This window comes from Odontesthes bonariensis, chromosome 9, assembly GCF_027942865.1.
Source record: "Odontesthes bonariensis isolate fOdoBon6 chromosome 9, fOdoBon6.hap1, whole genome shotgun sequence".
Classification (NCBI taxonomy): Eukaryota; Metazoa; Chordata; class Actinopteri; order Atheriniformes; family Atherinopsidae; genus Odontesthes; species Odontesthes bonariensis.
Window position 1 is genome coordinate 10544812 of NC_134514.1, and position 23056 is coordinate 10567867.

A 23056-nucleotide genomic window follows, 5' to 3' on the forward strand; every position below is an offset into this window, starting at 1 on the left:
CCTACACTGTGCTATTATATTCCAAACTAATTTTTTTTTTAGGTCCATTGCTCACTTTTGTGTTCAGAAAAGGAGGAACACTTCTAAGGGTTCATCTTTCATTATTTAACCTGAGAAAGAATGCATCCAGTCACAATACATAATGATTTTTGTCTTGTGTTCAGCGATGTGCGTGTTAAAAAGTAGATGAGTGAAGATGAAAATTACAGCTCAAGTGCTGAAGATAAATAAGTCGACTGTCTTGCTTCCAGGTTCAGAGGCTTAAAAAAAAAAAAAAAAAAAAGGCAATATAGTTAGCTGTACCCTACAGAAGAAACAAGAAAGATGACAAAGGCAGAATATCAAAACTTAAAAATATGGGTTGAAAAACCCCCCAGAAATACTTTAAAGCAGCAAGAAAAGTTAGTTTTACCAATGCAACAAGTTTGTTAATTATTTTAGGACCTTTTAGTTGTATAGCTTTATCAGCAAACTAGCATTTAACCTTACAGTCTCCCAAGGTAACAAGTTGACCTTCAACAGGCCCCGCTGGACAAAAGCCCGATAATAATGTAAATGCTGGCATCAGATTCAACACCTTCACAAATGCTGATAACCATAAAAAGTGGGGCTGAGTTGAAGATCTTCTCTGATACTGGAAATGTTCATAAACAAACAAGCAAAAAATTAAATTAAATTTAAAAAAAAAAAATGCAAATTACCCATCAGGTGATCGTCTGCTCAAGGTAACTTGAATTTAGTCCTGAAACCCTAGCGTGGTTTTCACAGTTACGAGATCGGACGACCAATTAATTATAAACATCACCCACACCTGTGTGAGCTTAATTGACCGAAACCGAGTTTACATCTGATAGTGCATCGTTACCTAAACTGAGCCAATCTGTAGGCAGGTGAGGGATTTTCCACTGCCGGGAAAATAAAGTGGTAGTTTAACAGGGTATTGTGCTGTGCAGTTGCTACTTAGCTGTAAAAAAGAAAAGCTGCAAACTACATAAAAAATGGGAAATTAGTAATATAACTATAAAGAACTGCTCATATTGTATGGTGTAAAATATTTGGTTTTTAAGTAAGTCACATTAACTTGGCTTTAGGTTGTTTGTTTGTTAATATTAGTCTTGTTGCTGTGGATGATTATAGCTGATGGCTATCCGGATTAACAGCCTTGAGTAAACTGAATGCTTTTCTAAGATTGTGAGTTAATTGGTGACCTGTAATTAACAGTAAGTAAAATTCAAAGGTAAGAAAAGGTTATTCCACCCTAGCGTGACCGCGCATCGCACGAACACGCAGCACCGTTTCTGTCGTTGTGCGCGCTCCTACAGCAACGTGCGCGAGGCAGGCTGACACCAAAGGGGTCCGGTAAATCACTGCAATGGAGTAAGAGTAGGGGAGGGTGGAGGACACCGGCTGCCCTGCCTCCAATCTGCATGTGAGCACGCAGCAGAGCAGACACACGGCAGGAAGGCAGAGCTCCATCACAGGGCAACAAAGGGACGCGTGGTTCATTCAAGGCATCAAATAAATAAAAGATTATCTGAGACACGTTGCGCTTCTACATAAACGTTTGCCTACATCTGCCCTCACCTCGAAGGTAAGAGACTGCACTGTTACTAGAAAACCATGTTCTTTATTGTTTCTTTGCTATTTATGCATTTGGTTTATCTTGCAATAATCTTCAAGCTCAGCATCTTTAAGCAGTCGTATCCTGTTTAGTTTGTTCTATCCTCTCCTGATTTATGAGGATTCTACTAGGTTGAATTGAGACACACCAGGGAATGCAAAATGGGTGTGACAACCTTTTTCATTCTTGAGCAGTAGCAGCAGCAGCAGAGCATGCATCTACGCTTTAAATGTAGCTGTACTGTACAGTGGATTCAAAATAAAAAGGCTATTGAAATTGTAAGTGATCCTTTATTTTAAAGGTTGACAGTTATGGAGCTGGAGCACTTTGATGAGCGGGACAAGGCTCAGAGATACACCCGAAGGGGCTCAAGAGGGAATGGGCTCCCCAGTCCCACTCATAGTGCTCACTGCAGCCTGTACAGAACCAGAACACTGCAAGCACTGAGCTCAGAAAAGAAGGCCAAGAAGATTCGTTTCTACCGCAATGGGGACCGCTACTTCAAAGGAATCGTGTATGCCATTTCTCAGGAGAGATTTAGGTCTCTCGAAGCCCTCCTTGCTGACCTCACTAGATGTCTGTCAGATAATGTCAACTTGCCCCAAGGGGTGCGGACCTTATATACCATTGATGGATCATCAAGGATCACAAACATGGACCAGCTGGTGGAAGGTGAGCTTTGCTTCTGAATGGTTGACCTTCACCTGTAGATTTCCCTTATATTGAATACTATAAGATCAAATATCACAAATGCTACCAAAATAGCTGCTCAAAATTAGAAAATGCTTGAAAAAAAAAATCTGAAACGTGCATTACATTTTCAGTCTTTTAGAATAGAATAATGTAGAATTAGCTTTTTATAATTAATGTCTTTACATTTGTGAACTGAAATAAAATCTGTTCTGATTTTTCTCAAGGTGAGAGCTACGTTTGTGCCTCCATAGAGCCCTTCAAGAATATGGAGTACACAAAGAATGTAAATCCCAACTGGTCACTTGGTCCCAAGACCACCGTATCTGCTCGGGATCCTTCTTCTCTTGGTAGTGCCATGGCGGGATCCCCAGAAAACAGGGAGGGCAAAGACTTCATAAAACCCAAACTGGTAACGATCGTCCGAAGTGGAGTAAAACCTCGCAAAGCTGTACGGATCTTGCTCAACAAGAAAACTGCACACTCCTTCGAGCAAGTTATGACTGACATCACAGATGCCATTAAGCTGGACTCTGGAGTCGTCAAAAGGATATATACTATTGATGGCAAAATGGTAGGTGTTAAGTTATCATTCTTGGCATACCTGTCTGCTCATTTCAGACTTATTAAATTGCTAGTTCAATACTGTCTTACCCTATGGCGCTGAAACAGGGGAACACTCAAATTATGCAGTGGCCTTGGGAGTCTTAAGCCAAACTAAAAAGGTGCCAATATACTTTTTTGTTTTTTTCTTGTGGGGAAACGACCTTCATTCTACAACATGCAATGTTTTTCCCCCACTGAGTCGAGAGAGAAGTGGATTTACATGCTGTTACCAGTTGCATGCAGTACACTTTGGTGCCATTCAAGCGAAAGATGGTGGCAAACATTTACAGGTGCTTAAGTTGCCCTCTGAGCTAATCTGCCATTTCATTCACTCTTATTTAAATATTTAACAAGCTTAATTAAAAACAAGCATTTAAAAAAAAATAAAATAAAAATTCCAGGAATATCCTGAAATGTCAGTCACATTTTCTGTTTTCCAAACTAAAGCTCAGACTGGATATTTTTATATAACAGGAAAGCCGAATACATGTTCTGTGCCATTGTGCAAAGTTATCCACTTCCACTTATTTTAAAGAAATAAAAAAAGCTGTCTTACAAGCTTACAAGTGGGAAAGATGGCCTTTGTGCCTCAACTTACTCTGCTGTTTAGTGTTAACTGCACCAGAGGCAATAGAAAGGACATTCACAATACAATATTATGTATGATGTGGAGATGGGGTCTAAATTAATTTGCCTGTTGTAATGCCCTCTCCAACATCAGAAGTTTAATTCCACACATTCAAGCAAGGAGGATACACACTGGCAAAGGGTTTGGATGAACTTTGCTTTTAACATGTTCTGTTCTTCAGTCATGCCTCTGAGAATTGCTTCCTTACCCAAGGAGAGAGGCAGCACAGTAGCTTAAAAGTCAACTGGGAATATCTGCTAAATGTATTACAATAAATGGGTTTCTAGGACTCCCTCTCATGTTCCTACCAACAGCAGCACGGTATTAAATAGAATGATGTATTGAGTTGGTACCAAACGGGTAACCTGATCAGTAATTTGGCACCTAATTAAGAAGCTGCTTGTGCTTTCATTTCCAGTTTAAAGGCATTGAATTGAACTTGCTGGACAGTGATGATGAATTACATGGATTTACTTTGCACCAGCAATCCTAAACCAGTCACTTTATACCCATACACTATACTGTTTGTCTAGAAATGAGAGGTTGTAGAAAATGCAGATTTTTATTTTTATTTTTTTCTCTTAAAAACAGGCTGAATTAGATGAACTATGTGGCAACGGGACAAAGAACAGACTTGATTCCCATAAAAATAGTCTGTTCTTTGAAAAGCTCTTCTAAAACTCTTCCCCGTTCACTCACTGTTGGTATTATTTGGCTGACAGTTTCTATGGTGAATGATTTCCTGAGGTGGTTGCTAAGAAACAGTCTCTGCGGCAGAGCAGTGCAGTAGTGATGTCAGATATGTAGGTGTAGTGTGAGAGGGTTCACAGATGCAACGCCTGGTCTGTTAGGCTTATTGTACTCATGGCTGCACAATGTAGGACATGGTTGAAGTCAAGTTCAATGATTGGACCCACTCCTAACGGTATTAAAAGGTAACAGTTGGGGTTTAATAAACAAACGCCTCTTATATTCTGTGATAGAGGGATATTCTGACTTCTCTTCAGCTGCATTCTTTTCACTTAATCATTTCTTTTTCATTTAGTGTATTTAGTCCCACATATTCTAAATAAAATGTTTAATTTGCTTGACAATGAATTTCTATGCTATTCTTTCTCTGCTCCACATATTCTTTGCCATGTTGTACCTCCAGATGGCCACGTAAGCACCCACTGGCATCAAAGAGCCTGTTTTCATGGTTATTTAACCTTTAGTAAACAAGCTGCTTGTGCTTTTGTGCAAATGTAATTTAAATTTTTATTTATTTATCTACCCTTATTTTCAAGTCATGATTCCATTTGTGGATCATCTTGGTGGGTAGATCTTGATGTGATCTATTCATACTGCTTTATCACATTGGGATGGTGCTCTGCTTTGACAATTGGGTTTAAGTTGGCCAAATGGACACAACAATGATGTCCCCGAGACGCACCTTTTTAACCCTCAAGTGATGTGAGGCATCTAAACTGAAAGCGGTACAAATTTGCTTTAATGGACATGGACAACCCACAGACATGGCCTTTTAGACGAAAATAATGTTGCGACTCTGTTTATATGTGGAGAGAAGCTGGACTGAGTGGGTCTGAAAAGACTAGAACCAAACATTGGACATAGCCCTGTGATTAAAATGCATCATGCACACTTTGTTCGTCAACATTGAAACAGCCACCAAAGGACAGAACTTGGCATTATCCGTGAATGAATGATGAAATTCATATTAGATGTTCATAATGGACCACTTTAAAATTTATTTTATTTATTTTCCAATTCATGTCTTCTTGTAGACTTTTACATTGCTAGTTGGGCCAGCATGTGACCAGTAAATAGTGGCTTTTTGAAAAAGCATCTCTCATAAATTGATTTGCAGTCCTGATGGTTTTCAGTGAGTTCTGTTGCACTTCAATATTAAAGTTTGCATTTGTTCTGTTTGGAAGACTTATCCATTAAGAGTTGCTTCACTATTATTTAGTGCTACTTTATCAATGTGGCTTATTTTTTTTCCTTAGAAAAATAAATGCTGTTTGACTACAAAGATAGAAATGGTCAATAAGGGAGAGTATCCTGCTTGGAACCAGAATTGGCCATATTTTGAAAGGAAGGTGGAGCTGAAGAGTGATAACTTGAAACATACTTGGACAAAAAAAATGCATGTCTTTCAGTTTTTTCCAAAATGGCCACCAGTATACAAATCAGGAGGCGTGAATCCACCTAATAACAACATGGTGACAAATTCTGGGACGGTGAAAATTTGACATGGCATATTTTGAAAGGGAGTTTTGGGGTCCGGTGGTATTGGTATTGCACTTCGTCTGCGTCATGTCTTACAGGAGTTGCCTGTCATTTCTTTTATGTACCGGTATTTACTTTATCTACAGGTTATGAGTGGGCCACAGTAATTTGAGAAACTTTTATAATTTGATCTGACAAGCTACTTGGTTTGAGCTTAAAAGGAAGTTGCTGTTTCAGTGTAATGGGTAGGACTGTATGTAATCGTCATGTGTTTTTACTTGCAGTATATCGTATTGAACTGTATTCCAAATTCATCTTGCATGATATAGTGATATACTTTTAACAGCTCAAGCTTTCTTGAAACATTAAGTTGTCCTTGTTTAGCTGAAAGGCATTGTTCTAGCTCCTAAGTGCTAGGTATAGAAACTTAAGACTGGGACATTTTAATATGCAGTGCTAGAAAAGCAGTGGGTTAATGAGTGTGTGTGGACGGCCTTATAGATGTCCTTGTAGTAATGATCTTTACAAATAAAGGCAGCTTTTGTCCATCTGCCTTTCAGGGAAATCTTGAGGATTGCTACCGGCACACTCAATTGAAATTTTGGTACAGCAATTTGTACAATTATAGCAACTCTGACTGGAACTATACCGGCTTCAAAATTAAATGACAAGATGATTCATGCTCATTCCTGGTTCGCTTTGCTGAGTGACTGGCTGTTTAGTTTTCCCACTTCAAGATGGCGCTGCAATGTCTGTCCATATGTGGCGTTTTATTACACATTTGTGCTTCTTGCACACTATACTGTATAGTCATTTATGATGGCTCAGATCATTTGGCTTCTATAGCATGCTTGCCTTCCATTGTGACTCATGAACTAAATGTCGGCACTAGCACATGTGCTTGTGGAGTGTGTAGATCAAACCTTGATAATCAATACTTGCACAGGATGCTCCAGGATGATAAGTGAGTGTCTCAGATGGGTGCTAGGCCTAATGGAGCTGCTGTGTCACTGAGCCAAAAGGCATAAGTAATAAATGCAAAGCATTCACAGTTGTGCCAGTTATGCTGTCTCATCGTAGGTTTTAGTTTTTTCATTTTTTTTTTTTTTTTTAAAATGTTCCCTAAGAAGCAGACGGTTAATGTTTCTAGTAGGTCTATTCATATGTTCGAGTGTTAAGGGTGGTTGTGGCTTTTGCTCACTATATATACTCAATCCCACTGTGTCTTGTATTGGTGATTATAAAAAAATTCCTCAGCACAAAGTATATTGAAAAAAAAACAATTCAATAATCCATAATACAGTAAAACGCAATTCTCTGCTTTTTGAACATGCAACACACGGCTTGTTTCCATGCAGATCTGTGTATTATCGTTACTCGGACTTGAAGTATTTCACTTTTCATTCTTAATCTGGACAGGGTAAACTGCACTGATCTGTTGGTAGCAAGAATCAAATTTGGATAACATTTTGCTTTTGTAGAATTATGGCACACTTAAAAAATATTTCTCAACTTGGCTTAAAACTTTTGGACATTTTTTAATTTTTGAAAATACAATTTTGAGTGTGAATGACGTCTTAATCCATATGCAAATTAAAAATCGTGTGTGCTCCGTTTGTTCAGTACCTTCACTCATGGTGACATTGTTTTTACTTTTTGCCATTCGCTCTTTACAGGGCTCTACATGGAATATGAAGCAAGCTTTAAGTAGCCATGTCCACTCATGGTCTGAAAATAAGCTGGGACTCTCTCGTCTCCTTGGCAATGGTTGTTCTGCTCCTCCCTTTAGGATCAAACAGTCCCCCACCCTCCTGTTTACCCAAAAGCGGTTCAGCTGCATATTGCTGATAAAACAAATTGTGGGGGACAATCTTCTATGAATGTATTTTACATTGTGCTTATCATAAGGATATGTACAAAGTATTTTTGTTTTTTACATTTGATATCAGAATTTAAAATACTTCAGGTTTCTTATTGAATGGTGACACAACAAAGACTGTTAACATGGCAGGTGTAACTATAATAAAAGGTCACTTGAAGTGTCCCATCAGGCATTTGTAAAATCTTTTCTTTGTTTCACAGAATTGGATTTGGCACATATTTCAGTTCTTTCTCAAAAGCAAAGAAGATTCACCTGATGCAAACATTTCAAGTGATGTGCTAAGGAGCTGTAGGTTTTTGTTTTTAATGAGTTGGGCGCCTTGGCTTTTCCTTCTGTAAAGGAAATAAACAATGAAGTCTAGTTTCTCTTGCATAGAACATTGAGTCAGTGAATCTGAAGTTATGATTCTGTATTAATGAAAACCGTATACACATCCACACTTGTCTTTTGTGGGGGGAAAAAAAAAGTGTATTCTTGAACAACTCATATGTAGGGTCCCATGATGTATTAAGCAAAATTCTAAATGGAATTCCACATTGTTTTGACACGGTTGGCGTCCTAAACTGGTGTTCAGCATTTTATTATATAATTTCATATTGAATAATCCATGACAATAGAGGGCAATTGACTTAATCACCCTCTAGGGATGTGGACTATTTAAAGACTGGCAGACAACAGTGTCACAAATGGCAACTAATGAAATCCAGCAGGTTTAGAAAGAGCTTTTCTTTCCTTATCAGATACCCTAAAGGGTTGGGTTAATTCCATTTTTCATATTCTATACACAATGAACATAGTGTCTGCTCAACCGTAATCGTTTGCCTTTTAAAACATTTTGGCTGACTTAGTTTTCAGTTGGATGTGTACATTTATCGAACTTATTGTGTGTTTATCTGACAAATTCATTGTCTTTGCCAGGTTACTTGCCTTCAGGACTTCTTTGGCGAAGATGATATATTCTTTGCTTGTGGCCCTGAAAAGTTCCGCTATCAAGATGATTTCAACTTGGATGAAGGTGGTAAGTGCACCTATGAGGTGTACAGTTAAAAATATAGTGCAGATTCCCAGATTATTGTGGCGGCAGTCTGTCCACTTAAAGCAACATTGGAGATATTTGTGAACATCGAAGGTGCCATGACGTGCTTTTCCATGTTTTCTGGTACATCTGCAGTGATTAAAATGACTTGTAATCTTAAATGTTACCTCAAAGAGGTATATTAATTCTTTAGTATTATGCTGCAACTGTCAATTGGGAGATTTTTCTGTTTTTGTTTTACAACTTTTCACTTGCACGTCACAGTGAGGGGAAAACCAGTGCCCATGAGAGCGTGCACGTTTTGGGTTGCAAGGGCAAGGTAACCCTTTTCAGCTTACCGAAATGCCAAACATACAGAGCTTTAACAGAGCAGTACATTATGACACTATATATACAGTACATCCAATTTCCAAACTTCCACTAGTTCCCTTTGGTTCTCCTGCAACTTTTTATGTCCCTCTGTGACAGAATGGTAGAAGAAATGGTACATTTGCTTTTGTTTCTTAAATTTGGTGTAGGAAGGACATGTATAAAAGACAGCAGTCATGTGTAAATTTGCTTCAGACTGAATGCAGATGAGATGAGACATTACTTTCCCTTACTGCTGTGGTTGCACATTAGGAATGAGATTATTATTTTAATGTCAGGATGCCATGGTCACACTTTGGCTCTGGTTATGCTGACGTTTTGTATGAGCTGAAAGCCGCCATGAACTTAAAAATGTCACAAATTTTAAAGGGCAAAAAAAAAAGTTTTATCATCTTGTATAAACGTGCACTTCAGTTGCAACATTTTCCTTTATTTTCCTGTTTACAGAATGCAGGGTGGCAAAGTCTGCATCATACGGTCGGCTCCCTTCAGTGCAAGGTCGCTCCTCCCCAAGAAGTGGTGGAATGTCCCGCAGAAGCAAGTCTCCCTCGTCTATTGGTTCAGGTATGTGGATGTGCATGTTGTTTTTTGGCATTTTTAATTCCTAATTTATATCTTGCCTTCTTACAGGGCTACATACGAAAGCACTACATGCACCAACTGTATTAAAACATTTTGCTCATTGCCTCCATTTCTTCTGTAACAGCTAATGGCACTGCAGGCAGTCAGCTGTCCACACCTCGATCTGGAAAGTCTCCGAGCCCCTCTCCTACGAGTCCAGCTAGCCTCCGAAGACGACAGGTAATGGGGATAGATTCTCCTATAACAAAGGTAAAGATTTTTATAGTGTTTTTGACAATTCGCCATGCTATACCAGACGGGCTTTGTTTAAACGTTTTCTCCACTGAACAATTGTTAAAAATATATTCAAGGGACAAGGAATTCACAAGCATTTTAGGGAATTGATTAAAATTTCTGTCTCGTCTTCAGATTATTTTTAAGGAAATTAATGCGTGCCTAATAATTGTCTGTAATAAGCTTATTGAAGGCTGCAGTAATATCATAGCCCTCAGTAAAAGACCATCTATACCCTTCAGATAACCTTAGTTTGATTACAGTACTTTTTACTTGTAGTGTCATTGGACATCTGCTGATGCCACTGATGTATAAATCTACCAAACTTCATATCCCTGTGCATTTACTGTGAAACTTTAGAATTTGGAGTTTGACAGATGATCTGAAATACTTGGCTGCCCAGTCTGATCACGAGTCAGGGGATGAGTACATTTTCAGAGTGATTACATTAATCTCTGGAGGGGATTTCAATTATCAGTCTTATCATTATTTGACCATAAAGCAGGCATTGGTTGGTATTGTTGCTGTCCTGGTGTTTTTTTTTTTTTTTTTTTTTTTTTTTTTCTTCCTCCTTTCTCTATTTGTAACTAAATGACTAAATTAATTTCTTTATTCTGGTTAAAGTCATGTTTTTCCAAGCTTGATTTTTATTTCTCTATAAGCTCAAACTTTACATTCGAGGCTAGCTGAGTGGAAGAAATAAGCTTTGCATACGCTGGTTCAAATCACATTTTTACAAGCTTTGCCTTGTCTGAAGATGGTCTAAGACGAGTTCAATAGTTTCATATTCACCCCAGAGCTGTTTCTTCTTTCCAGGGATCTCAATACGGTGGTTCTTCACTCTCATTGGCTTCCACCAAGGTATGCAGCTCAATGGATGACGGAGATGGGCCTGGCAGTGAAGGTAAGACATTTCATAGAGCAACATATTGACTTCTCTATCATTCCTTTTTATAAATTGTTTATTTTTGCTTCACAGCCGAGCCGATGCATGAGTGCTCCTCAGTTCCTGCCTCCATAGCAGACAGGTACAAAGTGGGACGGACCTTAGGCGATGGGAACTTTGCTGTGGTCCGAGAATGTGTGGAAAGATCTACTGGAAGAGAATATGCTCTCAAAATCATCAGCAAAGATAAATGCAGGGGAAAGGTGCACATGCCTCTAACTTTTGATTCCTTCTGTTATCACACCACTTAAGACTTTTTTTTTTTTTTTTTTCTAAAAAAAACAAATTAATAGATTATGTCAATGATTATCTCAAGTCTATTTCTAAAACCGGTGTCTTTAATGTTGTCTGAAATGACAGAAGAATGCTGCCCTCTTACATTTTGTTGATATTTCTTAATTTTTCTTACATCCCCCAGGAGCACATGATACAGAGCGAAGTATCCATTCTTCGGCGTGTGAAACATCCAAATATAGTGCTTTTAATTGAGGAAATGGACACCCACAATGAGCTCTATCTCGTAATGGAACTGGTTAAGGTACTGTACTAAACATTAATTTTTTGCAACGAAATTTCCTGTTCAGATGTAAACCTCCTGCGTTTTCAATAACTCCAACCGGGCTGACAGTTTTTAACTTTGTAACAAATTTTAACATAATTTTTGTATACTGAAATTGAACTGATTTTTCTCATTGTTAACAAAGGGCTAATATGCGACTAGAATTGTTCCTCTTGTGCCTTTTTAACACAATAAGCAACTGTCTCTCTTTCACATCCCTAATGCTTTTTCTCCAGGGTGGAGATCTCTTTGATGCCATTACCTCTTCCAACAAATACACTGAGCGAGATGCCAGCTGTATGCTGTTCAACCTGGCAAGCGCTATCAAGTACCTTCACAGTCTAAATATTGTCCATAGGGACATAAAACCAGAAAATCTTTTGGTAAGTAGGATGAGGCTTTTCTGCTTAAATGCAATAAATAAATGTGAATTACTGTTATCAAAATAATGTATGTGCTCTTAAAAATTGCCTAATTTCATCAACTCTAACATGTAGCTGAGATCTTGTCGTTTCTCAGGTAAGTGAGTACAGCGCATTGAACTGAGATGAAGACGCCCATCTTTCCGCAGTTGAAGTCACAGCTGCACCTTGTTTTTTTTGTGTGGCCTGTTACAAATAAAAATCTGATTTAAACAGGAGAATCTTAAAGTTCTTCAATCTTATGAAATACAGGATACTCCTGCAATCTAAAATTTTGTGTATATTTTTTCAGGTAAGGATAAGTAGGAAGAAAAATCTTGGCGCTCATTGTGGGTGTCCATTTCCTATAGCCCCTATTCTATATTTAAAAACACAGCAAAATAGCACAACCCAAGACAGAGCTGTGTTTACAGCCTTGTAGGACTGGGAGGTATACAGACTTCTTAAACTATAATAATTTACGGCAAGTACTGAGGAAGACTTGTGTCCTGGGTCTTCCCCGGGGCCTCCTCGCAGTGGGACGGGCCCGGAACACCTCACCAGGGAGGCGTCCAGGAGGCATCCTAACCAGATGCCCGAGCCACCTCATCTGACTCCTCTCGATGCGGAAGAGCAGCGGTTCTACTCCGAGCCCCTCCCGGATGACCGAGCTTCTCACCCTATCTCTAAGGGAGAGCCCGGACACCCTGCGGAGGAAACTCATTTCGGCCGCTTGTATTCGCGATCTCGTTCTTTCGGTCACTACCCACAGCTCGTGACTATAGGTGAGGGTAGGAACATAGATTGACCGGTAAATTGAGAGCTTCGCCTTCTGGTTCAGTTCCTTTTTCACCACGAAGGGCCGGTGCAGAGCCTGCATCACTGCAGACGCCGCACCGATCCGTCTGTCAATCTCCTGCTCCATTCGTCCCTCACTCGTGAACAAGACCCCGGAGATACTTGAACTCCTCCACTTGGGGAAGGATCTCATTCCCGACCCGGAGAGAGCATTCCACCCTTTTCCGGCCGTGGACCATGGTCTCAGATTTGGAGGTGCTGAACCGCTCCAGTGAGAGCTGAAGGTCAAAGCCCGACGATGCCAACAGAACCACATCGTCCGCAAAGAGCAGAGACCCGATTCTGAGGTCGCAAAAACGGACCCGAATTTCTAGGCGCAGCCAGGGCGTTGACTGGCTGCGCCTAGAAATTCTGTCCATAAATTCTGACCCTGCTTCCTCATCGGAAGGCATGTCGGTAGGATTGAGGAGGCCGTCGAAGTATTCCCCCCACTGACTCACGACGTCCCTAGTTGAGGTCAGCAGAGCCCCGCCCTCACCGTACACGGTGTTGACGGTGCATCGCTTCCCCCCCCTGAGCCGCCGGATGGTGGACCAGAAACTTTGAGGCAGTCCGGAAATCATTCTCCATGGCCTCCCCAAACTCCTCCCAAGCCCAAGTTTTTGCCTCAGCAACCGCCGAGGCCGCGTTCCGCTTGGCCTGTCGGTACCCATCAGCTGCTTCCAGAGTCCCACTGGCCAAAAAGGCCCAATAGGACTCCTTCTTCAGCTTGACGGCTTCCCTCACCACTGGTGTCCACCAGCGGGTTCGGGGATTGCCGCCACGACAGGCACCGACCACCTTGCGGCCACAGCTCCGGTCGGCCGCCTCAACAATGGAGGCACGGAACATGGACCATTCGGGCTCAATGTCCCTCACCTCCTCCGGGATATGGTTGAAGCTCTGCCAGAGGTGGGAGTTGAAACTCCTCCTAACAGGGGATTCTGCGAGACGTTCCCAGCAGACCTTCACAATACGTTTGGGCCTGCCAGGTCTGACCGGCTTCCTCCCCCACCAGCGGAGCCAACTCGCCACCAGTTGGTGATCAGTTGCCAGCTCCGCCCCTCTCTTCACCCAAGTGTCCAGGACATACGAGCTGCAGCCTAGGGTGTCCTGGTGCCAAGTGCACATATGGACACCCTTATGCCTGAACATGGTGTTCGTTATGGACAGTCCGTGACGAGCACAGAAGTCCAATAACAAAACACCACTCTGATTCAGATCGGGGGGGTCATTCCTCCCAATCACGCCCCTCCAGGTCTCACTGTCATTGCCCACATGAGCATTGAAGTCCCCCAGCAGGACGAGGGAGTCTCCTGAAGGAGCACTCTCCACTGCCTCCTCCAGGGACTCCAAAAAGTGTGGGTACTCTGAACTGCTGTTTGGTGCATAAGCACAAACAGTCAGGACACGTCCCCCCCCCCCCCACCCTAAGGTGGAGGGAGGCTACCCTCTCGTCCACCGGGGTGAACCCCAATGTACAGGCGCACAGCCGGGGGGCAATAAGTATGCCCACACCTGCTCTGCGCCTCTCACCACGGGCAACTCCAGAGTGGAAGAGAGTCCAACCCCTCTTGAGGAGGCTGGTTCCGGAGCCTCAAGCACCAGTTCAGGCTCCTTCCCCAGCAGAGAGGTGATGTTCCACGTCCCAAGAGCCAGCTTCAGTAGCCGAGGATCAGACCGCCAAGGTCTCCGCTTTCAGCTGCCACCCAGCTCACATTGCACCCGACCCCCTTGGCCCCTCCCACGGGTGGTGAGCCCGTCGGAAGGGGGACCCACGTCATTTCTTTGGGCTGTGCCCGACCGAGCCCCATGGGCACAGACCCGGCCACCAGGCGCTCGTCGGTGGGCCCCACCCCTGGGCCTGACTCCAGGGGGAGGCCCCGGTGACCCGCGTCCGGGCAAAGGAACGTGTTGTCCAATCATTTTATTCATCATAGGGGGTTTTTGTGAGTTTGTTTTTTTTTTTTTTTTTTTTTTTTTTTCAATCAATCTCATTTTATTTTTATCACCATTTATCTTGCCTTTATTGTGTGTTACACAGGTGTATGAGCATCACGATGGTAGTAGATCTCTTAAATTGGGTGACTTTGGCTTGGCTACTGTCGTCAATGGGCCCCTCTATGCTGTGTGTGGCACACCCACCTATGTTGCACCAGAGATTGTTGCTGAAACAGGGTAAGACATCTAAAATGTCATTATTGGAACGACCAAAAACGGCTTCAGTAGTTCTTGTGTGCATGCCACTTGAATAAGTAATTAGTGTCTCATATCTGATGTTGCGATTTTAATAATTGCAGATATGACCTCAAAGTTGACATTTGGGCAGCTGGTGTCATCACTTACATTCTCCTCTGTGGCTTTCCGCCTTTCCGTGGGTATGTGCTCCTGCTGGTTACTTGTTTCATCAAAATCTGTCAGATTGATTTATTGTAATTCCATCACTGTTTTCTTAAATGCCACAACACGGATTATTAGGCGTGACTTATTGATTTAAAAATCTATTTTAATTTCTGCAGCAGTGAAGACCAGGATGCTCTCTTTGAAGAGATTTTGAAGGGCCAGCTTGATTTTCCAGCACCATACTGGGACAACGTGTCAGACACTGCCAAGGTTTCTGTCTGAGCTTGCTCTTATCTGCCATGATTTTTTTATTTATTTTTTTTTTTGGGGGGGGGGGGGAGATTTAAAAGATCACAATCTGTTAGATTAGATGCTGTGCTGTTTCAGGCTATATTGTATTGGATATTTATGTATAACGCATCCATCTCTAGGCTCTGATCACGGAAATGCTGCAGGTAGTGGTGGCTCAAAGATACACTGCTGTACAGGTGCTTGATCACCCCTGGGTCAATGTAAGTCCAACCTTTCACCAAAAAAACAAGTACAGTATGCATAGTAGTACTGGGTGAAAGAATATGATGCCTCGATACCGCAGGTGAAACTGGTGAAGTGTTGCTCTCTTTTGCTCAAGGGTGACAGTGTGTTGGAGAAGGAGCACCAGCTTCCTGTGGCTGGGAAAATCAAGAAGCATTTCAATACTGGACCCAAGCTCAACAGCACAACAGCAGGAGTGTCAATCATAACAGTAAGCACAGATCTATACTCCACCACACACTGACAATGCATGTAATTTTGCTTCAGAAAGTTACTTTTGAGTTCTTTTTGATGAACAAGCTTTTGCAATAATGCTTTTTTGTCATAAAGTCTTTTTCAACCATAGTGTTCATCATGTTGCTGCAACCCAACTATTCCGTTATGGAAATGGCTTTATCATAGTTCGGATGCTAGTTTTAAGTTATAGTTTGTATCTGCTTTTCCAAAATGGAATTATATTTTATTTCATTGTTTCTATGCGGCCACTTCCTGGCTTTGTTCTGTTATTAGTTTATCCATCCTCATCCTGTTGCCATGTGTTCCTGCGTTTGCTCTTGCTTCATATCTATTTTTCCTGGACTGTCAGCACTGTTGTTAGATCTTGCACATGACATTAATACAGTGATTTTGTTTTTGTAAAATTGTAAACTTGAATAGTTTCAAAGCTGAGCTTTTTAACAATCCACTCATCATTAATTTTGGGTGTGAAGAGATCAGTTGCATTTCTCAGATATACTGTAGCATTTTTATTTATCTTGTTTAAACTTGGCCCTCAGGTGTCAGTTGCCAAATAGATGTTTTTTCACAAAATGTCAGCTGACAGTGAGATGTAATTTTTCTGCCCGTGTTATAGCGGCTCTAATAAGAGTGTAGAATTGTGCATCTTACTGAAACAGGTCAGTGATGCTTTGAGTTCAAGGGGATCCTCTGAGTTGCATTCATCTCCCTCTGCTCAGCTGGACCAGGAGTTTACCGTTCAGAAGTCAGGGTCTTTGGACCACTACCAGCATCCAGGATTGTACTGGATAAGGTATGACGCAGCATAGTGCTAAAGTGCAGAGAGTGCTTCCATGGCAAAGTGCTGGCAGTTTTCATTTCACTTCCCCGAAGGGTTTGACCCATCGCCCATCAGTGGAGTCTTTTTCATGCCTCATCGGTTTATCACATTACTTCATCTCACGAGTGCTGTGGCTGTTTCTTCTCAGCTGGTTTTACAGTTTATCTTGCTCTTCTCTTTGCATTGAAAAGGTGACTTATTAATGCAGACTGCATTTAAGGGTTAATGAGACCAGATTTTTGTTTCTTTATACTGTAAGAAGTGCTGGCACTTATAAGAAGAACGCTGGCAGATCTCATGGCTTCCTGTTGCTTTTAGTGGTTTTGTTGAGTCGGTGTGTTACAAAAAGTTTAATTATTATATAAGGAGCTGGTTTAATCCTTTTTATTTTTTGCATGTCGGCATTTGCTCATCTTAAAGTATGGACCACAGTTGACGCCACTCCTCATTTCCCGTCTTGTGGAGAACTTAATCTCTGCTGCTGTGTCATCCTTTCTCAGACCACGGCACTTGATAAAGAGAAGCAAGTTTTCCGACGAAGACGCAACCAGGATGTGAAGCCTTCTACCCACCCTCCACACTGTATTGGTGCCAACAACGTCCTCTCCCCTGCTGGGTTCACCCCCAAGTCCGAAGACTATTCTCCAGGTTCAGCTGACACTGTCCGTTCACCCACTTCTCCGTTCTAACAGCTTTCCTGAGGTCACAGCATTGCTGTTCCATCTTGTGTGGAAAAAGTGGGAGAATTTGGAATACAAAAAACAAAATATCTGGAATGACTAGTCAGTTGACTTGGACATTCAGACTGCTTAATTATGTGTACTCGTTTAATTTTTTTTTTCTCCAGTTACCTACAATTTAATTACAAAATGCATTAATCAGATTTAAAGATAACTCTCAGAAATAAAGAAAACCGCTTGTAGCATGCACACATTTTAAAGGGTTATAGAATGCATTTCCAAGTTTCTTTTTTCTAAGTCTGAATATTTCATATTTGATATAATCTAAATGACATATTTTGGCTTTTTATGCAGTCCCTCAAACAAGCTATTTCGGCACCAGTGTTTTCAAGTCTCCTCAGACATTGATTATGGGCATTTAGTCAGTTCTTTGTGTAATGGAAGCAAACTTACAAAGGAAGGAGTTGAGTCTTGAAAGTCTGACTATGTGACACAGACTTCTGATGTAATGGTATTTAAATGAAAATAGCTTATGGCTCATTGATGCATTTTCTTATTTCCAACCCCCCCTCCCCAAACACTTAAAGCCTTATTTTTACTTGGCAAACAGTGGGTCATTGCAGTACTCTAGAGCCCCCTAATGGTTTATATGGTGTACTGCAGGACAGACCACCACTTCAGATTCAGATTCACTTTTGCAGTTCAGTAGATGTATGCATTAAAACTTTGACTTATATTACTTGATTTTATGAAAACCTGTTAGTACATATTACTTATTGTGCCAATGTAAGCTAAAATATTTAATAACTCAGTTCGTGAAATATTCACGTAAACAGACAACTTGCATGTATTGTAGGACATACTGACAGCCTTGTTTAGTGGGACTCAGTTGTGGTGCATATGTCTTCGACATATTTGAAATGAAATGCTGCTATAATGTACCATAAGCATTGTCTGGACTGAACAGAAATTCTGAGATGTGGCCTGTCTCAAAGTAGCTTGCCACTTAAAAATAATTAGACAGTTTGACAGTTGATGGCCTAAATTACCTGTGTGCTGGATGATTACTTAAATGGATTTTGTTAACAGTTTGAGAGTGACTGTAATCTTGGTGGCACAGATGAATGTTGGTGTTTTAGTAGTAGGTAGTAAGTGCATGTTTAAGGCCTTGCCTTGGCACATGCATTTAAGTGCAATTAGATGTCCTGTCCAATAAGCACAGAATCAATTATGTCCTTTAAAATACTCACGTGAACAGGAACATGTTGCCATTATTGCTGGCAGCCAATTGAAACACTACTTTATCAGATTGGGACAATTGGATTATTTTCTCAGACTGAAATAAGAAGTTAAATGTTAGAGAACACTACAGCGCTTCCAGTAAAATTCCGTTTTTACTATTTATCTATCCAGTCAATCTTTTTGTCAGATATGAAACAAATCCGCTTACCACTAGATACATTGTGTCATCAGACCAAATATTCATAGATGTAAATGTCTTCTTCATTCCTTCATACTGTAACCTGCATGTGTGCTAATATACGTACCAGTTGGATGCTTTGCCCTCCTGCTGTCCAATATACACCTTTTTCAGAGTTTAAATCATTGCTGTCATTTTACGTGCTATCTTGATGAAAGGATTTCAAATATGGATGTTGTCCATTGTCATACCTGAGGAATTGAGGTCTGTATGTACATTAACAGCAATGTAACTACTCATCATTGACTGTTGTAAAAAAGGGCTTTTCTGTTTTTTGTGTAGAAGGAAGTGAACCAAAAAGCACAAGGAAATCGAGTTGTGGTGAGTGACTATTGGGGAATGTGTTTTTCATGATTTCCACATCTGAAAAATGTAATGAGGTACAGTTGGACAAATGGTAGATGACTGGGAATGCCAGTATTTTGCTGAAATGTAGTTTTTTTTTTTTTTTTTTTTCACCCCTACTCTTTAAAAATGCGATAAAATAACTTGAATGAGAACAACCCAAAATAAACATGTGATAAAGAAACGCAAACTTTCAACTTGTACTCTTCAAAAGAAAAAAAAAATTACAAACTTTGAATCGGAGGGAAACTTTTTTTTTTTTTTTTTGGGAGTCGGTGGATCCATTCTGATAAATTTAGCCAGCAGATGGCAGGTGACTTGGAGACAAATCTAACATGGATTTACAGCATTGATGAATAACATCACTTTTTTGCATTTACTCAACTTTATTAAAAAATAAAATGAATGCAATTCAATTTTTTTCTCCTTCATGAAATCACAACTTCAAACATGTTCAATTTCATCCAAAAATGTATGCAAAACATCTTGAAATAAATGAAAAAAAAAACCATGAAATTTCAAAGCAATACTCGATTGCAGCATATCTTCAAAATGATTTTTTTTTTCCTCACTTAAATTTGCCGAAAACAAAGTTAACCCGCTTCTTCCAGAATGTCTTAGCATGCAAAATGTCAGCTTTGGGAAGGGGGTGTAGCACCTGTAATTTAAAGGGGAGAAAAAAAAAAGGCCATTTTTATTTGTTTAGAGACAGCTCATAGAAACCCTTCGACTTGGCTAGCATTCCAAAAATAGTCAAGTCATTTTTGTCCTGTTTCTTAGTAGAACATGTTGCCAGAAAACTGAAAACCTTCCTTTGACCTATTTTGCAATTCAGCGATAATATTGCTTACCAGACAGCATAAAGTGGTCAAGCCAACGCAAAAGGCGGCAAACTGGGGGGGTACGGTACTGGTATAGTATTAATGTTGGAAGTTCCATCAGTTATACGTCTTTAAAATTTCACTTTTACGAAATGTTGAACAACTTTGCTACAAACACAGTAATAAATAGATATTTTTCAACAAATCTGGTATTTAACCCTCTGGAGACTCCTGTTAATAAACTCGTTCCATATATCTCACAATAGGTTTGCTCTTACAGTAATGTGTGTTATTATTAAATACTATACTCTTCAATTTGAATGAATATGGAAATATCACAGTTAATGTAGCTGACGTATCAAAAACATTTATCACAAAAGACTAAACTTACAATTTTGTCTTTTCTGACATTAACAAACAACAAATTAACAATGAACATTTTCTTTTTTTAACACATTGGACTACTGTTTTCTTAAATAATGGCTTTATACATGTAACTAACCAACTAATATCTTAATGCAATGACAATGTTAACATTTAGTCATGACTTGCATGATGGAAACATTAATAACACGGTGGCTTGTCGAACAGCATTTAGATCTTTTCAGCCTTTACAGGTAAGAAACTTAAGAACACCTGTGCATACAGTTCAGTTCTTGTCTTATAAAAATGTTCCAAGTTTTTGTATCGGCCATAAAAAATGTTGTATACACGTCCCCAATTAGAGGATTAATTCTGCTTTGCTATTTCACAGTTTGAAAACGAGCATTGAGTATATTTGAATAACTTAACTATAAATGTTATGATCTCGGTTTCTCCATACTCAAAACGGAGCTGCTTGATTCGGCTGGAGAATACTTCAGCTGGTGCTCAGGTAAGATGTGAAAATCATCCATATGTGCATTTGTTTTTTTTTTGTTTTTTTGTTTTTTTTTTAGCAGCAGATAAAAAGTAACACGTTAGCCTCAGTTGTCAGATGAACGTATGGACACCCAGTTCTTTGCCACGCTGATGTTCTCCTGGTGACTAGATCCCCTCCATGCTCTTGGGATCTTTTGCAGCGCAGTTCAGTCACTGGGCAGTAGGGGCTCCTCTAATCCTCCAAACTAGCATTCTGCCATGTGCGTTCATCTCTCGTCAGTACCTGTTTTGATGCTCAAAGTGCCATCGGTTGAAATCTATGTTAAATGCCACGATGCTGCCAGAAGCCATGCCTGTGATCAAAGTTCTGAGGAGCAACAAAACCATGGATGAAAATGTGAAACGCCATCGTCAGAAACAGATTAGAAAGTTAAGAGAACAAAAATTGGTTGTTTTGTGTACACTTTAAAGGTGTGTGTAACATACAATGTTCATTGCTGAGGAATATTTCAGTGCATAGGGAAAATTGGCGAATTTGAGAGGCACATCAGCAAATCATTTGGTTCCTCTGAAAACTCAAGTCGCAGTGTCTTTCTGCAACTCTTGTCCACGTTGGCTGGTATGTACGAAAGCAGCTGATTTCACAGGGTTGCCTTTTATTGCTACACCCCAAGGGCTTAAATGCTGAAGCACAATGAACAGAGCTGATGTAGAATAGCCCTTTTTAAATGGAGTTACAGACCCCAGCTCACTTGTGCTACCTAATGGGGCAAAAGGTTGCAACCGAGTCAAAGGGTTTTTAAAAATATTTAAGTGATTTGTTAAACGGCATCGTCAAATTCAGTTGCATTCATTTTTGCCATCATAAGAAGGGATGACTAACCACTTAAATTGAATTTCCTCATGTTCAACCATCATCTGCTTATCCTCAGGTTGTGCAGTTATGATGTTGACGACTTAACTTGCTTAAAATAGACTGCTGTTTTTTGTCTGTAAGTGCTGAGGGACGTTTAGCCTGTCGCTGTAAAGTACAGCTTGAATATTCAGCCTCTGTAACCTCTTGACTGCCAGGGTCACATGATTACATCAGGCTCTCATAACGAACCCTGTGGCCTTTGAGACGCCATCCAGGCATCTATTATGTGACCCCTAACCAGTCTTAAAGAATGTAAACTTGGAAAATAAGCAGCTGATCAGCAAACTGACTTATGCATGTCTGCTCTGTGTTATGCTTTATGTATGCACTGACACAAGATATCTCTGTCATTTTTCACTAAGACTGTTCCCTTTCTAAAATATACACAGACGAGCCATAAAACTCAACCAGCACATGGCTTTGGTTTTTTCCCTGCAGAACCTACATGTATGCAAACATGAGATTCACAAATCTGAGCCCACGCCTGGGTGAGATTTCTAAAGTTCCAAACTCAATAAGAACATTTACACTGACAGATTTTTGTGTGGCACAAACCAGAGAAGAGGGAGGAGACCGATTTAAGCTGATCACCACAGTTTTATTGTCCTCTGACGGTAGGCGTCCATTGTTCCGTCACGTCAACTTAACTCGCCGGATTGGATGCCTAGTGTCGCCGTGTTGCTACTACAGTGGGCGTGTGTACGAAGTTGTTGATAGAACATACGGTAGAATGGCTCCGGGGGAAAGTAAATAACTTGTGATTTTAACCAACCGAAGTTTCAGCGTTTTGGAGGGAAATTAATGTGTATAAATCGTCAGCAATGGAACATTATTTCATATTGCACCATGGATGTGGATCTGCGAGCGAGGAGAGCTGCTATTGTGCTGCTGCTGCGACACAGGAGATCTCCTTCTTGCTGCATCACCTGTCCCTGCACCTTTTCTCTGATTTTAAAAATGAAACATGAACAAGACATCTTGTGAAAACATGGCCATGGGTGTGATTTGGTTCTTTTGTTGAAATGAATGCCTATCACAATTATTGATAACGTTTAATCCACTACTCCACCTCTGCCCATGAAAGAATTTGATGCACTGGATTGAACCTCTATTCCTTGATGGTCATTACTTTACTGCAAAAGTGGAGATGCTCACACAATTGCCTGATGTTTTAGGTGTGTTTATTCGCCAACAATCGTTTTAGCACAGCCATTCTGGCCACTGCTGCTGTTCATTTTGCCCGCAATAGCAATGACATGAGCAATACCCGAAACGTTCAGGGGTGAATAAACAAAGGGAAAAAAAACTACATGATCTACTGTCATTGGGTAACGCACTCCGTCTGCCGTGGCAAATTTGC

General features: G+C 40.5%; 2 protein-coding genes across 5 annotated transcripts in view; one reads left to right on the top strand and one right to left on the bottom strand.

Moving 5' to 3' along the window:
• Nucleotides 1-1363: 1363 nt before the first annotated feature.
• Nucleotides 1364-19282, top strand: dclk1b (doublecortin-like kinase 1b). 4 transcript variants are annotated; one of them, XM_075473088.1, is made up of 17 exons: nt 1364-1591; nt 1923-2293; nt 2539-2885; nt 8575-8674; nt 9509-9625; nt 9768-9862; nt 10733-10820; nt 10896-11065; nt 11281-11400; nt 11658-11804; nt 14704-14837; nt 14960-15037; nt 15179-15272; nt 15434-15514; nt 15634-15747; nt 16493-16566; nt 17094-17250. In XM_075473088.1, exons 2-17 carry the CDS (start codon nt 1933-1935, stop codon nt 17149-17151), a joined length of 2178 nt encoding a protein of 725 aa, XP_075329203.1. In that variant the 5' UTR covers nt 1364-1591; nt 1923-1932; the 3' UTR covers nt 17152-17250. The 4 variants fall into 4 exon arrangements, with proteins under 4 accessions (XP_075329203.1, XP_075329200.1, XP_075329201.1 ...); XM_075473085.1 differs by lacking the exon at nt 16493-16566 and having other exon boundaries at nt 9768-9892; nt 17094-19282; XM_075473086.1 differs by lacking the exon at nt 16493-16566 and having other exon boundaries at nt 9768-9892; nt 15182-15272; nt 17094-19282.
• A 243-nt stretch (nt 19283-19525) lies between these two features.
• nbeab (neurobeachin b) overlaps nt 19526-23056 on the bottom strand; it is a 184707-nt gene continuing 181176 nt past the window's right edge. The window contains exon 57 of the mRNA XM_075473089.1: nt 19526-21147. Coding sequence (XP_075329204.1) covers nt 21057-21147 — 91 coding nt within the window. The 3' untranslated portion in view covers nt 19526-21056. The remainder of the gene's footprint in view (nt 21148-23056) is intronic.